Raw genomic sequence first — 14,973 nt, forward strand, 5'->3', positions numbered from 1 at the left:
GGATGTTGGGAAGAAAAGGAAAAAAACCCTTGGTTCAACAAAGACTCATTAATTGTTAGTTTGCGCCTATTATTATTAAACTCTTACTATATGCCAGGTACTGTGCTAAGCACTATGGTATTCAAAGATAATAATAAAACAGTAACAATACTAATTGTAATCATTACAGTAATGTATATATTATTATAATTGTGATAAGAGTAATTGTTCCCATTATTCTGCCTGCAACAGAATTTCACCAGAAGATATTCTCAGTGAGCCTAAATCAAAATGAGCTTTTATGCCAAGACTTTTATTCAATTATCAACTATATTATCCATATGTTGAATAGTCCACAGAATAAAAAATGGCAGGTAAATGTCTTCCTCCTCTAAATCTCCCTGTACTGATTTTAATAACATTGACACAGCACTTTATTATTTGTGAAGTTCTTTATGTTTATGATATCATTTGATCTGGTGCTGATTTTTTATCCCTTTTTACAAATTAGAAAATTGAGGGTCATAGAAAATAAATGATTTTCTTTGGGTCATACAACTCATGTCTAAAGCAGAGTTTGAATCCAGATCTTTCTACTCCCGAGTCCAGCAAGCTATCTGTGTCATACTGCTTCTCAAAATGAAAATCATTCCTAACCTGCTGGTGTTTCCATTCTACTGGGCTGTAGCAACATGTTTCCAGTTTAGTGAATGGAAATGATGCTAACTTGGGAATCCAAAGACAGGATTCAAATGATACCCAGACCATTACTTTCTGTGTGACCTTAAGCAATCTTTGGGTCCCACATCCTCCTTTCTAAAATAAGGGTTGGAGTCTTGTTCTCTAAAGTTCTTTCCAGTTACATGTCTAGAAATAGGTAATTTGATATTCACAAATTTTCATATCGTTTAGAAAAATAAAATTCAAAGTAAATAAAATGAGAAGTCTTTGGTGCCTGTTAAGCCTTGACTTGAGGCAAGGTATGGTGGGTCACCCACTGGCCACAGCATTTCCCTCACCAATATCATTTAGAAGAAAATATGGTTACTCCAAGGCTGGGAAAGCAAAGTCCACACAGACCCTCTCTCTTCCGCTCTGTTTTCATTATTTTTCCAGCTCAGAAAACACAGAAGCAGCCAAGCAGAAATCCGACCATTCTGACCACGCCAATGTGCGCTCTGTCTGGTAGCCGGGATATTAATTCAAACTACAGCTTATAGTTAAAAGCCTTTAAATTAAAGCTGTTGGTTATTGCTAAGTTTGGGCTTAAATTTAGTCATTTTTTAGATTCAAAGGATAGTAAGAAGGACAAAGATGAGGCCAGAGAGAAGGTAAAGTTGTAGAAAATTATCTGAATTAGTATAGAAATGAACATCAAACAGTCCAGATAGCAGTGAATGATGGGAAGGCTTTCGGGGCTCTTTGTCCTTCTTCCCTCCTTCCTGTGATCTCCCTCACTCTCCTCCCCTCCTTCTTGTCATCTACCTAAGAATATGTCCTTGTTGTTGCTCCCAGACCATCCCTTGGCCATTCTTCACTTATCCCCTAGGAGAGACTACAGTTGGCACTATATTTACCCCCATTTTATAGGTGAGGGCATCCCCTGGCACCAGGGCAAATTTCTGCTCCAAATGCGTTGTGGCAAGTGAGCAGTTGGAGGAATGACAGGATCCCTCTACTGAGAGGCAAGGATGTGAATGGGGAGCTGGAGGGCATTATGGACAGAGCCTGGCCTCCTGGGGCATGTCATATGTTGCTGGTGGAGGCTTTTCAAATTGGTGTTGACATTAGGACGCCTGATTTAAACTCAAAAGACCTTTGATGTAGAGCTGAAGGAAATCTTAAATCATTGAGAACAAACTCCTTCTTTCTGCAGATGAGGAAACTAAGTAGCAGAGCTGTAAGTGTCTTGCTCAGTATGGTAATAAGGTTGTAAGTGTCAGAAAGAGGTGGATACAAAGAATATTATTTACCTTGTGGATACAAAAATCATTATTTACTATGTATCAGATAATGGCAGCTAGATGGAGCCATAGTGCACAGGATGTGGGGACTGGAGTCAGGACTCGTGTTTCTGAGTTCAATTCTAACCTCGGCACTTAGCAGCAAGTCATTTCACTCTCTGCCTCAGTTTCCTCATCTGTAAAATGAGCTGGAGAAAAAAAAAATCAGAACATTCTACATCTTTGCCAAAAAAAATACCAAAGGGGTGAGGTTATAACTGAAAGGACTCGGCTGCAGCAACTCAGGTAATGATCTGGGCAGGTAGCCACAAATCAAGAGTGAGATCTTAGAGCTAGAAGTTCCTCTGGAGTGAAAAGGAAGTTAAAAGGAAAAAGGATAAATATAGAGTGGATGTGGCAATGAGGCAGGATTCAAATCTGAGTCTCCTGACTACAGAGACAGACTCCATTTCTACTGTTGCTTCCCAAGAGGAAGAGGGATGAGGAAACTGAAACAAGGGAAAAGTGAAGGGAATTTGCTTCTACTCATAGTAATAAACAAAGTCAAGACTTGAATCCAGATCCTTTACTCCAAATCTAGCTCTCTTTTTCCTGCATTCTATTCATCTTTGAGCCCTTTTCATTTTTGTGGTTGGACTAGACAAATGGGGAAACTGAGATACCTACAGATAAGGTGAATGAATGGGCTTCTGACTCTCATTCAGCATTCTATTATTCCTGAAAGGCTTTTGAGTCCTTGAGTCGCAGCCTTTCTCAGGAAACCATTTATACAAGATGATTGACTTAAAGTGACTTATGTAGTAAGTCATCATTGTGAAGAGATGGGAAGTCTCTGCTGAGATGATTCTGTCAGGCCTTATTCACAAGTCTTTTTCCTTAAAACAGTGTAATATTGATGTCATATATTATATAGAGATTCAGGCTAAATGTATAATGCCAAGTGGCTAATACCAAGGTTGAGGGAAAAGGAAGCCGTGTGGTTTAGTGACTAGAGGAGAGTACTATGTTGCACAAATCCTGAATGGATTACTCTGGGCGATTTAACCTCTCAGGGCCCACAAGCAACTACACATGAGTTTTCCAATTTGTATAAGTAGAGAAAATTTCCATACATGAATTTTCTCTGGACTAATGAAATCAGAGGTTTAAGAGAGAGGAGAGAGAGACAGAGACAGAGTTCTCCCTTTGAGAGAGGAAAACCAAGAGAGATAGAAAAGAAAAAAGAAAAGAAAAGACAGAGAGATAGAAGAGAGAGAGACAGAGAGAATAACTTCAAGGAGATAAAGCATACATAGAATTTATATTTGTTAATCTAATTTCTAAATTAATACCAGTTTACCAGTGTTTTATCCATTTCAAAGCCATTTTAAAACTGTCTGTGTGAAAAAAAAATTTTTTTTTTTGGTTCTAGCAGATTTTTTTCAGTTCTTCCTTGGGAGAGATCTGGGGATATTTTCAGCCAACAGAAGCTAAGTGAGATCATCAATTTAGAAATAATCCATCACCTAATTCTGTTCTCATTTTACAGATGAGAAAACTGCACCACTGAGAGATGTAGTGCTTTGTCCACAGTCACTAGATAGTAAGAATCAAAACTGGGATTTGAACCCTGTTCTCTAACTCCAAAACCATGAGTAGCCATTCCATGATACCAAAGTGCCACAGTCTATTAAAATTATAAAAAAATATTATTGGGAAATATGTACACTATAAGCTGAGTTAGTCATTTTGAGAAAGTGAGGAGTAGTTGTTGATCAGCCCGTGAACTCCAACAACATGCAAATAAGTTTGTACATCCAAGATTTACAGTGTTAATAGGAGGTAATCCCAGAGGGAAGTCACCAGCAGCAGAAGGGGGAACCAGGAAAAGACCTTCTGCGGAAGATGGGATTTGAACAGAGAGATGAGGTGAAGGATTGATTAAAAACTCTCTTTCCATAGAATGAATATGATTGTGAAAGATCATGTCTTTTTGTTTTTTCTTTAACAGAGAAGGAAACCTTTCTGGATCCTTTTGTCCTTCGGGACCTTCTGCCAGCATCCCTAGGGAGCTATTATCGCTACACCGGCTCCTTGACCACCCCTCCATGTAGTGAAATCGTCGAGTGGATTGTTTTCCGGAGACCTGTTCCCATCTCTTACCATCAGGTAGATTTGAAATCAGAATTAATAGCCTTTGATTTAACTTGCTTTCCGTTGGTTTCCTATCCAGTACTGCCAAGGTCAACCTGAACTTCTCTGCCTACAAAATGCCAGGTAGAAGATGCCCAAGAGATATCATGTAGAGGGCTTCCCTCCCCCAACTCAAGAAACTCACAGTCCACATGGGGAATGAAAACTTGCATAAGTGAGATAACAATTAAAACTTAATGAAAAGCTAAACCTTCAGGTGATTAGATGTAATGGAAAATCAGTGGAAAGAGATCTCTGTGGGTTGAAGTAGTCTTGAGAGAGCTTCATGGAGACAGTGGGATGGAACTGGGCCATTCAGAGTGATTAGACCTGGAATAAGCAGGATAAAAAGAGGCAAAGTGGTGGAGTGAATAAAGAACTGGCCTGGGAAGACTTGCCTTAGAAACCAAACAATTATATGACTATGGAGCAGTCACTTCATCTTAGAGATTTTCTTTCCAGACAGTTCTCTAAAACTAGAAATTCCCAAGAGGAAGAGGGATGAGGAAACTGAAACAAGGAAAAAGTAAAGGGATTTGCTTCTACTCATAGTAATAAACAACCAGTCTATATAAGTGGCCCATAAGACTCCTGAATGGAAACTAACCAGATTAAAATACAATTGGAAAATATTTAACAAAACTATACAGTACAGCATAAATAATGTTAATTTGAAGTTTTCTTATTCTATTGTCCAAAGAGATCTGTTTTTATTTGAGATTGACAGCCTAGTTTGACATTGCCAATTCTCAAATATTTTGTTTTCATTACTGCCTTCCATTCTTAAAAGCTAATGAAGAATCTCCAAAGACTCTTTGTTTATGTGAAGGCAAGCAGAGGGAGAGAAAGAAAGAAAGAGGAGAGAGAGAAAGAGAGAGAGAGAAAGAGAGAGAAAAAGAGAGAAAGATGCACATATATATCTATATATAAGCATGTGCATGTACATATATAGCTATGTAGTATATATACATACTATATGTGTATATATACACACATATCATATTAATATATATGTATGTATGTTCCATATTAACAATTAAACAGTGTTATTATGACAATAGTTTTGACTTATGGAACTCTTCAAAAGGATCTTGGGATTCCTCTGGGTTCCCCGCCACACTTTGAGAACTATTATTCTAAAGAACTGCAGCAATGAGTTCACAGACATAGGAAAGTCCATGACATACATTAGAAGAAAACCAAGAGGTCTCCCCGATTGGAGCAAAGGAGACAGATAGGGAAGCAGCAGGAAATAAGGTCAGAAAAGGAGAATGGAGCCAGGTTATTGATGGCCTCAACAAACCAAGGAGATTGACGTAATAGGCAACCATGAAAATTTCATATAATTTTTTTTTGAATGTCTGTTGACCCAAAAGGAAATTGTGGTGATTGTTATTACATTGTTTCTGGGTGGGAGCTGTCAGACTTAAGGAGATAATAAAATATGGAACCAGTTTCCCTCCTAATAGTGTAGCCAGCATTGTTATATTGTGATAAAATTAAATTACAGTCCAAATATTTATGTCCTCAGTGTTTGGAAGAAGGAAGGGGGAATGGAATTCTTAACTATTTTTTTAATCTAATAAGATAAAAGTTTTATCAGAAAAACAAGATAGGATGGCTTGAGTTAATTAGGTTACGGAAATGAGTATGGTCGCTAACTTTTCTATGACGGTTTAGGGAAGGCACAAGGAGAAAGTGATTTGTAGTATGAAAGGCTAGAAATTGAACATGACAGATTTTATTTGTACTTCATACAGTGATGAGGACTTCAGTTTTAGGCAACTATTTGCTTATTTAATTCTTCCTTCAGCAAATACTTATTGAATACCTACTGTGTTCTGGATACCCTAGTGGGCACAAGATGCCCACCAGAGAATAAGGAGATTTCCTGTTCTTAAGAAATTTTGAGTCTGAGGGGGGAAGGGGGGAAGGGAATGATAACAATAATAACACCAGATCATAGGAATAGGGGGGAGGCCACCTTGTTCAACTTCTCACTTGACAGATGGGGAAATGGAGGCCCCAACTTATCTAATATCATACAAGAAGAAATGAAGAAATGAGTGATGGGAGATTTTTCCCCCATGCTTCTCCAGAGCCAGGCTCTGTCCACCTATCCATATCATTTGTTTAATAGTAGACTGAAAAAATGGAAAGAGTCCTGGACTCAGAGATATGGGTCAAATATTTTCTATCACTTACATTGGATAAGTCACATGATCATTAGCATAGAAAATACAACATCACACAACATTTATATACTTTTCTAAGCTTTATAAAGCACTTTAAAAATAGGAACTCATTTTAACCACATAGCAATGCTGGCAGGTAGGTGTATCATTATCCCTATTTACAGACGAGGGAACTTCTGAAGTTAAGGTGAGTGAAGTAAATTTCCTGAAGTCACACATTGAGGTAGGATTTGAATTTAAGTCTTCTCACCTCTAAGGCACACTATGTCACCTGGAAGCCTTAATCTGGGTCTCGGTTTCCTCATTAGTAAAGTATGGGGATTGAATTAGTCGGCCTCTGAGAGTTCCTCCAAATCTAGATTGGTGACAGACATCTGTGCTTTCAAGTTTTGCCAAGAGCTCGAGATAGGTTATTTTATTTGATCCACCCCAAAAGCCATTTTACAGATAAAGAAACTGAGATTCAGGTTGGTTCCATGATCTTACAGCAAGTCAATGTCAGAATCAAGATTTAAGACTTTCTGACTCCAACTTCAGCTGGGCTAAATCCTATAATTTTGTGTACATGTAATCAAAGATTTATCTGTTAGGAACCTTTGGGTATTTTTGTTTATCCAGGCCTCTTTTGAAAGTCCTTTGTTTGATCCTATTTCCTTTCTTCTCCCTCTCCCTATGCCCCCATACACACACACACACACACACACACACACACACACACACACACACACTACCAATATTGAAGAATGAGACCGTCTTTAATATCTGACTTCTCCATAGGTATTGTTATATCAAAGGAGATATGAAGCAAAATCAATTAATCATATTATCTCTCCAGCTTCTCTAATATAAGGTATCATCAATCTTAACAGCAGAGTTTTGCCTTTTTATCTGTTATAGCCTCCCAGAGCCCAATATACCTCTTTTGGAGGACACCTAGGGGCTGGGGGGAAAGGAAGATGAAACACAAATCTTATACTCTGAGAGTCCCAGCCAGGGCTTTGCTTACTGTATGGAGCTCACAGACATGTGTGCCATCAGAAAAGAAAGCATTCGATCCCCACGTCTTATCAGCCTCAAACTTACCCATCCTTCTGACCCTTCTGCCAACCTGCTTCTGGACGGCAGCCCAGCCGGTGCATTCCAGAAGAGATCCTGGCTGCTTCCCAAGGGCCAAGTGGCCAAGAATTCCAACTCTGATTTCCAATCAGCTAAAAAATGCACAAACATTTATTTTTCTTTTTTTTTCCTTTTCATTGAAGGGGAATGGAGGAAAAGGGGGGAGAGGGGAGAAATTCATGTTAATTTTAAAAATATTTTAAACATAACGAAACATAAGTGATTGCAAGGGATAATGCTGTGTAAAATATTTTAAACATGTAAAAGGAAAGAAAATATAATACAGAAAATCATTAAGCCAGGTGAGAAAAAAATTAGGAGAGAAAAGTACCCAAAAGCTAATTTGTAACTCTAAGATACTTTAAGGCATAACAAATCTGTGTTCCCCTATATCTATGTAGAAAAGGGGGAAAAGAAAGATAGATAGGGGAGAGGAGGGAAAGAGAGAAGAAGGGAGGGAAGGGAAGGAGAAGGTGAGAGAGAGAGAGATAGAAATAGCAGAGAGAGGAAAAGAAGAAAGGAAAAAAGAGGGAAGAGAGGTAGAGAGAGAGATGGGAAAGAGAAGGGAGGAAGAAAGAAAAGGAGAGGGAAAGGAGGGAGAGAGACAGAAACAAAGGGGGATGGAAGACTAGTTAGAAATAGAGGGAGAAAGAAGCAGAGAGATGAAAAAAAGATGAAAGTAGGGATAAAGAGACAGAAAGTACAAATATAATAAGGATATATATTTATTATGTCTTAAAAGTCACAAACTTTGGGATCTTTTTTCATCAAACCCTGTGTTTTCACAAATGTCGAAAAATTTTAGTTTCATATCACCACTGTACTCCAATTATTCATTTGTAATTTATGGTTTTTGAGGAGGGGTTTTTGACCTGTGAACTTAATTTAAAAAAAAAAAAACATTTTAAAACATTTAACATTTAGCAAAACATTTTTTAACCTTTAAATGTTTTAACATTTAACCATTTTAAACATTTTTTTTACATTTTTAACATTTAACATTTTTTAACATTTTAAACTCTTTTAACATTTTAACTTTTTTTAACATTTTGATAACTATTTCAATATAATTGGTTTACTTTTAATACCATATGTTTTATTTTATGCATTAAAAAATTTCCTAAGAACACACTCAGAGGCTTCATCAGATTGCCAAAGAAGTCTACCCAGCCTCCATTCCACCCCCTGCCTAAAAAAAAGCTGGGGAAAAAAAGAGAAAGAAGTGTTATAAAAGAAATAAAGGATCTGCCTGGGCCTCCTAGACAGTGTGTTTTCAATCTAGGCCTTGGGCTCGGTTTTTCCACAATCCAAGGTCGGCCTTGTGGCCCCTGTATCATGTTATACTTCCTAGGACTCCCATAAAGGTAGTTATTTTGGAGGCTTCCAGGTTCATTTAAATTCATTTACCAATACAAAATAGTGGAGAAACAGGAAAGGAAAGCCTACCACAGATTTCTCTTGTTTTCTTCTGTGAGTATTAGTTAGAAGCTCAAAATCATCCATGTAGCTAATGAGCCTTGACCTGGAGCCTGTCGAGCAATCTGGGGCTAAGTGCTATGTATTTCTAATAACATGAGCTCGCAGACAGCCATCTCCCTGATGAAGCACAAACAATGGTTGTTGGAAGTCATGCCCACTTGGAGTGGCCTTTTCTCACCTGAGTTATATGGCTCGATAATCTCCTGTTCAATCTTCATGAGTGAACCACGCCATTCTCCCTAGCTTTGTGCCATCTCTAAATTGGTAACACTGGGGTTTCTGCAGAGAAAGAGATAAAGGGCTGTTCCCAGCATTCTTTTGCATGTTGACAATCCCCAGCAGTCCTACCCTCACGTCTCTCCATGGCACCCAGGTGATCCAGGGTTGCTAAAGGCATAAATTAGATCCTAACCCAGGGACACAATGATAGACTGTGTCTTCTCTTCCAGGTCAAGTCTACCTCAGTGCAGAAGCTCATTGCCAAGAGATGCTGAGAATTGTGTCTTATGATTTATTACACTATAAACTCATTGAGGGCAGGAGGACCCCATCTTATCAAGCAAGCAATCAATGAACCAAGAAGCATTTATTATGCATGTTCTCAGTGTAAGGCACTAAGGGCTGGATGGGCAAGGACAAAAATAGAGCATCTCTTACCCGCATCCTATCAGAGAAGAGGTCCACATAAAAGTAAACCAAAAAATGGTAAAGGCTAATTTTCAGAACCACGAGGAAGCAATTAGCTTTGTGATCTTCCTGAATTTGTTTCTTTATCTGTAAAATGGGGATAAGAATACTTTTGCTACCTACTGCAAAGGGTTATTTTGAGGAAAGTGTTTTAGAAACCAAATTAAAGCACTATAGAAATGTAAATTGCTATTCTTTGGGTAAGCAACTAAATAGATGGTTCTGCACAGTGGATAGAGTGCTGGGCCTGAAGTCTGTTGTCCATTTCTTTGTTTGTTCTCATCAATATAGGAAATTCACAATGCTGAAACTTTTTTTCACAAATATTCAACAGGAAATTGTCTGTCACTAAGAATCTTAAAAAGTTTCCTGAGGACATGGTGAGATTAAGTGACTTCTTATTATCAGAAACAACATAAATCAGATCTTCTTGATTCCACAACCAATACTCTAACTCTTATACCATGCTACCTTTATCTATCTGTCTATCTATCCATCCCTTTAGTAACTATCTAGCTATCTGTCATTCATTCATTATCCTAGACAAAAATGAAAAAAACTCAGTTTCATTTCTTTGCATAGAACTTAATACAGAATCTTCTGCAATCACATGCTTAGTAAATTAATTTTGATGATTGAAGCGATGATGGTGTTAATCTACATTAAATCATTTTCTTGTTTATTGAAGAAAATTTATACTCTCCAACAGGCATTTTCCCTTTGCCATTTACCATTGTGGGAAAGATTTGATCTTTTCTAAAAAATAATGGCGAGTATGGTATCATAGGGCATAGATTTAGTCCTGGAAGGGAAAAGGAACCATAGACACCATCTAGTTTATTCCTGTCATTTAATAGATAAGAGAAGTGAGGTTTCCATCAGGGAAGTGACCTGCCCAAGGTGACACAGATAAAGTATTCAGCGTGCCAGGATTAGAACCAAATCCTTTAATTACACGTCCAATAAGTAGTGTGCTCACTCCAAAATCAACTTTCTGTTTCTTGTCTATAATTAACAAAACTCTGTATGTTCTGTGCTCTACTAATGAGCTTAACACTCCAACATTATTATTTTTTTAAAGTGATAAAGCAACAAAACAGGGCTCTCTACATAGGCCACCAAATGCATCGTGGGGCCAAGTGTTACTGTGACCGTTGGGTTGACATATGCTATCCTAATGTAACCCCCAGAGTATCTTATTGTGATTATAATGGACTCTGGTTTTTGTTTAATTGCCATTTATATATTCATCCTTTAAAAACTATGCATATCAAGCTTTTAATAGCTCATAATTATATTACTTTTGGTTTTAGATCATTTCCCCCCCTACAGCTACTGTGGTTTTTGCATAGACATTTTCCCCCCACTATTTCGGACAAGAGCCCTTTGCGCCACATGAATAGCATGAATAGACTTCAACTTTTCCTTTTGATTCCAACAGACAGATTAAAAACTAATTATATCCTAGAATATTTTTATAATAAAAGCAAAGTTGAAATGATTTATATACACTTCCAGCCAACACATTTGCAATTCAAGGTTAAAATTACACTTGAAACAGCACCGGTCAGAATGCAGTAACAGCTCCCCAAGCAGAAATAAAAGACGAACATTTTACACATTCCCTTCAGAAGTTTAAAAGTCAGAGTAATGTTACCGAAATATAAACTTTCATTTCTGGCTGCTCAATGATCCTGACTTCATTAGTGACATTAAAGCAAAGATAAGTCTAAGAGTGTTTATCCCCTGCCAGGGAAGGAAGTTCAAGCCTGTAAAAACACAGCATCTACAGCTCTGGGGATCTTTTTCTTCTGGGTTCTAGCTACCTGGTCGGAGCATAGATTCAAACCCCCAAGAGACCTTGGAGAATAGTTCATCCATCTTCTTGCCTTTATAGATGAGGAAACAGCCCCAGAGAGGTTTTATAGGATCCTAGACAGGTTTAGAGGAAGATAGATGCAAAATCCACAATCTAATTTCTTTATTTCACAAGAAACTGGAACACGGGTAGATTAAGTGATTTCTGCAGATACAAGTATCTGAGGAAGATTTGAACTCATCATACTAAATTCAAGGCAAGTGCTTTATCTGTTATACTATGTCAAAGTCACATGACAGAGCCAGAATTTGCCCTCAGGACCTGTGATTCCAAGTTCAGAATCCAAGTTCTGAACTAGAGAAAAGATCTGATAACAAAAGGTTGTGGGGAACTATCTTTTATCAAGAGATAAAGAAAAGAAATGGCAGTACCTCTTCTCATTCCCATTGATACCCATTCACATTCTCTGGTTGCCATCTTTCTCCAAGTGATAAAAACATGAGTAGAATGAGCTACTTTGGTAGGGATGGGCTCTCCGTCAGTGGAGCTCTTTAGTCAAGGATGTTATAGTGAAAATCCTTTTTCAGGCATGGCTCAGAGTACCTGGCAGATGAGGTTTCTATAGAATTTCTGTGACTGTCTGATTTTTGAGGTTTTCTTGTGAGCTTTCTGTGCTGCGGTCCCTCTCTGTAGCGCCGGTTGATGATAAATTACAATATAGGATGGAAGGGCCATGAATTCTTGCAGTATCTTTGCTACATGACCCCATTTTTCTCTGTGCCTCTTAAATGACTGGATTGTTCTTTAAGCTCAAGACAGGCTGAAGTATAAGGAACTTTGTTCCTGACTTTGTTTTAGCATTCTTTTTTCCATCTAAATTCTAAGAACATGATAAATATTCCATGGGGAATATTCTTTGGCAATTTATTAGAAGAACCTCTGAGATCTTTCAAGGATTGTTGTGAGAGTTAAAGAATGCTTCTTAATATGCTTCTGCTCCCCTATTTCTAAGTACAATAATAATATATATGCAAAAAAAAGTTTGAGGGCCAATCATACCAAGTACCAAAAGCTGTTCTAAAATATTTTTTCTTGTTCCACTTAGACATCTTCTCTTTTTTTATCTGAGCTAGCAAGTGGCTGACTTGGGGGATAAGATCAGGACTGATGTGGCAATGAGGGTGAGAAGAGGCATTATGCTAACCCTTTCTTTTGTTTTTTATCTCAATCTCTGGACCAAAGAATGAAAACTGAATAAGGACTATCTTTTATTAGGTAATATTTCCTGGTCTAAATACTTTTCCTAATAGAAATGAATGTGGTACAAGTAGCCACTGATCATTGATATTCAGAGCTTCAGATTCAAATAATTCAAAGTGTTTATTTATATTGAGACATTTCCTTAGATATCTCCCCTGTTTTTTTGGAGAAAGAAGTTATGAGGATCAGGGGGAAAAAAAAAGTTAAGTGGCCAGGGATAAGAAGACTGGATTATGAAAGCATGATTAAGAATCTTTTTAGTAGTACCAAGAAGGAATACCAGGAGACAAGCCCAATTAGGAATAGTCGGTATCTCATTCACTATGTCTTTTAACTTTCAGGAATTCTTCATCAAGAGAGGAAATGAAAATATTATGTTATGTTACATTTTTCCATCAAAAGTTGTGTTTACATTTCAGAATTAACCACTTATCATGTGTTTGACTTTGGCTGTCATGAAACCTCTGACCCTCAGTTTCTCATTTTTATAATAAAAATGCAACCAGATTCCCATTAGTGCAAATGCAAATGGTCACATAATTCAGATTTGTGTGCATATTACCAATGGGCTAGAACCAATGACCATCTTAATGAGGAAGCAGAAGCTAAAAGAGGTTGCTCAGGATCACACAGCTGCTAAATATCTAAGGCAATATTTGAACCCAGGTCTTCAGAGTTTGGTGGGCTGACTCCTGCTTTGAAATCTTCAATCCTATGAATGAAATTTTGAAGGTAAAATGGATATTAGGGATCATCTAGGTCAGCCTCTTCATTATATAGCAGAGGAAACTGAATCCCAGAAGAAAACAAACAAAAAAAGGGCATTGTGTTATAAAGTAAGTGATGTTAAATAAGGCAGTTCATCACCCTTGACTCTTAATTTTCTGTGTGTAAATTAAGGATAATGAAAGTATGACCCCAGGAAGTAGGTGATATGAAAGAGGATAGTATGTAGAAAGCAATTTCTATTTACAGTCAAAGGACCCTGTTAAATCCTACTTAGGCACTTCACTGCATCACAGACATTTATTCAGTGTCTATTATAGTGTTAGTCTTAGCGCCTACCTGGATTGTTGTTGAGTCATTTCTCTCATGGCCAATTCTTCATGACCCCATCTGGGGTTTTCTTGGCAAAGATACTGGAGTAGTTTGCCATTTCCTGGTTAGATAAATGGAAAGAATGAAATGATCTCTGCTCTCAAAAAGCTTATTTTATACTTAACCTTTTTTTGATTTTACTTTTGCATCTGTACATTGAATGGGGCAATCTTATTTTCCTTCCATGCTTAATCCACAATTTTCTGTTCCTATGTGAAAGGAAAAATACTTTGAACACTAAGAAATTCAATAGAAATGTGAATTTCTATTATTTCAAATTTTAGGTTTCGTGGGTAGGATTACCTACCAAAAAGAAGCCTCAGGCCTGCCATGTATCTTGCCTAATTAAGGGAACAAAGATAAACCATTGGGACAAATAACCAGATCAAGAAGCCAACTCTTTCTCGTATATACAGACCCCTTCTTCATAATAATGTTATTTACTCCCAAAATGGAATGCTAGAGGTATCCTCTCCTTTCATCCCACCCTGTCTTGCCCTGCAACCTGCAGGGATTTCTTACACACTAGTACTCGGTTTCCATTCATCGACTAGCAAAGCCCAATAGACCAGAAGCCGGTCATTTCCGTTTCATTCATCTTCAGGAAATTAAAGGATTTTGGTGAGCATTCTCAGTGCAGGGAAGGGCACTTGAGGAGTCTGTTAAGCTTGTCTTCCTTTGCCTCCTTTGTGCTGCCTGTCAACCGAAGCTGTGATCTGGTTGACAATATAATATCTTTTAGGTCATTCGATCGTGTCTCAGAACCATCACATCCTTCCTTCGAGATCTTGGGACAAGTATAGTTAATGACAAGGAAACATCTGTAGCTTTCAAACGCCTAGCATGCCATTAAACTATAAAGACAATTCAAGCTTAAAAACTCTTTATATTGTGTTGTAAGCTTGTCTCCCTCTATGGTGATATGACTAATTCTTGTCCTCGGCATCAGAAATAAATTCTAAAGAGGACTTCACATTATTTATCAAAGAAGCAAATGGGCTGCAAAATAAACAAACTGTGGGTGCATGGAATTCTTGGAGAATCTCCAAAGCTCCTCCCTGTTGTCCCAGACCTCCCTACCTTCTGATTAAGCCAAGTAGGACAGTGATTATCTTTTTTGTAAAATATATATATTTTTTTTTTCAACAAAGGATAATGTACAGTCTACTTCAATGGCCCTTTCCAGTGATTTTTGTGTTTATTT

At 37.6% G+C, this 14,973-nt stretch overlaps 1 protein-coding gene across 3 annotated transcripts in view; it reads left to right on the plus strand.

Annotated features, from left to right (window-relative positions):
* The window catches only part of PTPRG (protein tyrosine phosphatase receptor type G), a 786,314-nt gene that overhangs the window by 609,741 nt on the left and 161,600 nt on the right, over positions 1-14,973 (plus strand). For all 3 annotated transcript variants that reach the window (XM_051980013.1, XM_051980023.1, XM_051980032.1), the window contains exon 7: positions 3,934-4,091. In XM_051980013.1, the coding sequence (XP_051835973.1) occupies positions 3,934-4,091 (158 nt within the window). The remainder of the gene's footprint in view (positions 1-3,933; positions 4,092-14,973) is intronic.

The sequence above is a fragment of the Antechinus flavipes genome, chromosome 1, assembly GCF_016432865.1.
Source record: "Antechinus flavipes isolate AdamAnt ecotype Samford, QLD, Australia chromosome 1, AdamAnt_v2, whole genome shotgun sequence".
Taxonomy (NCBI): Eukaryota; Metazoa; Chordata; class Mammalia; order Dasyuromorphia; family Dasyuridae; genus Antechinus; species Antechinus flavipes.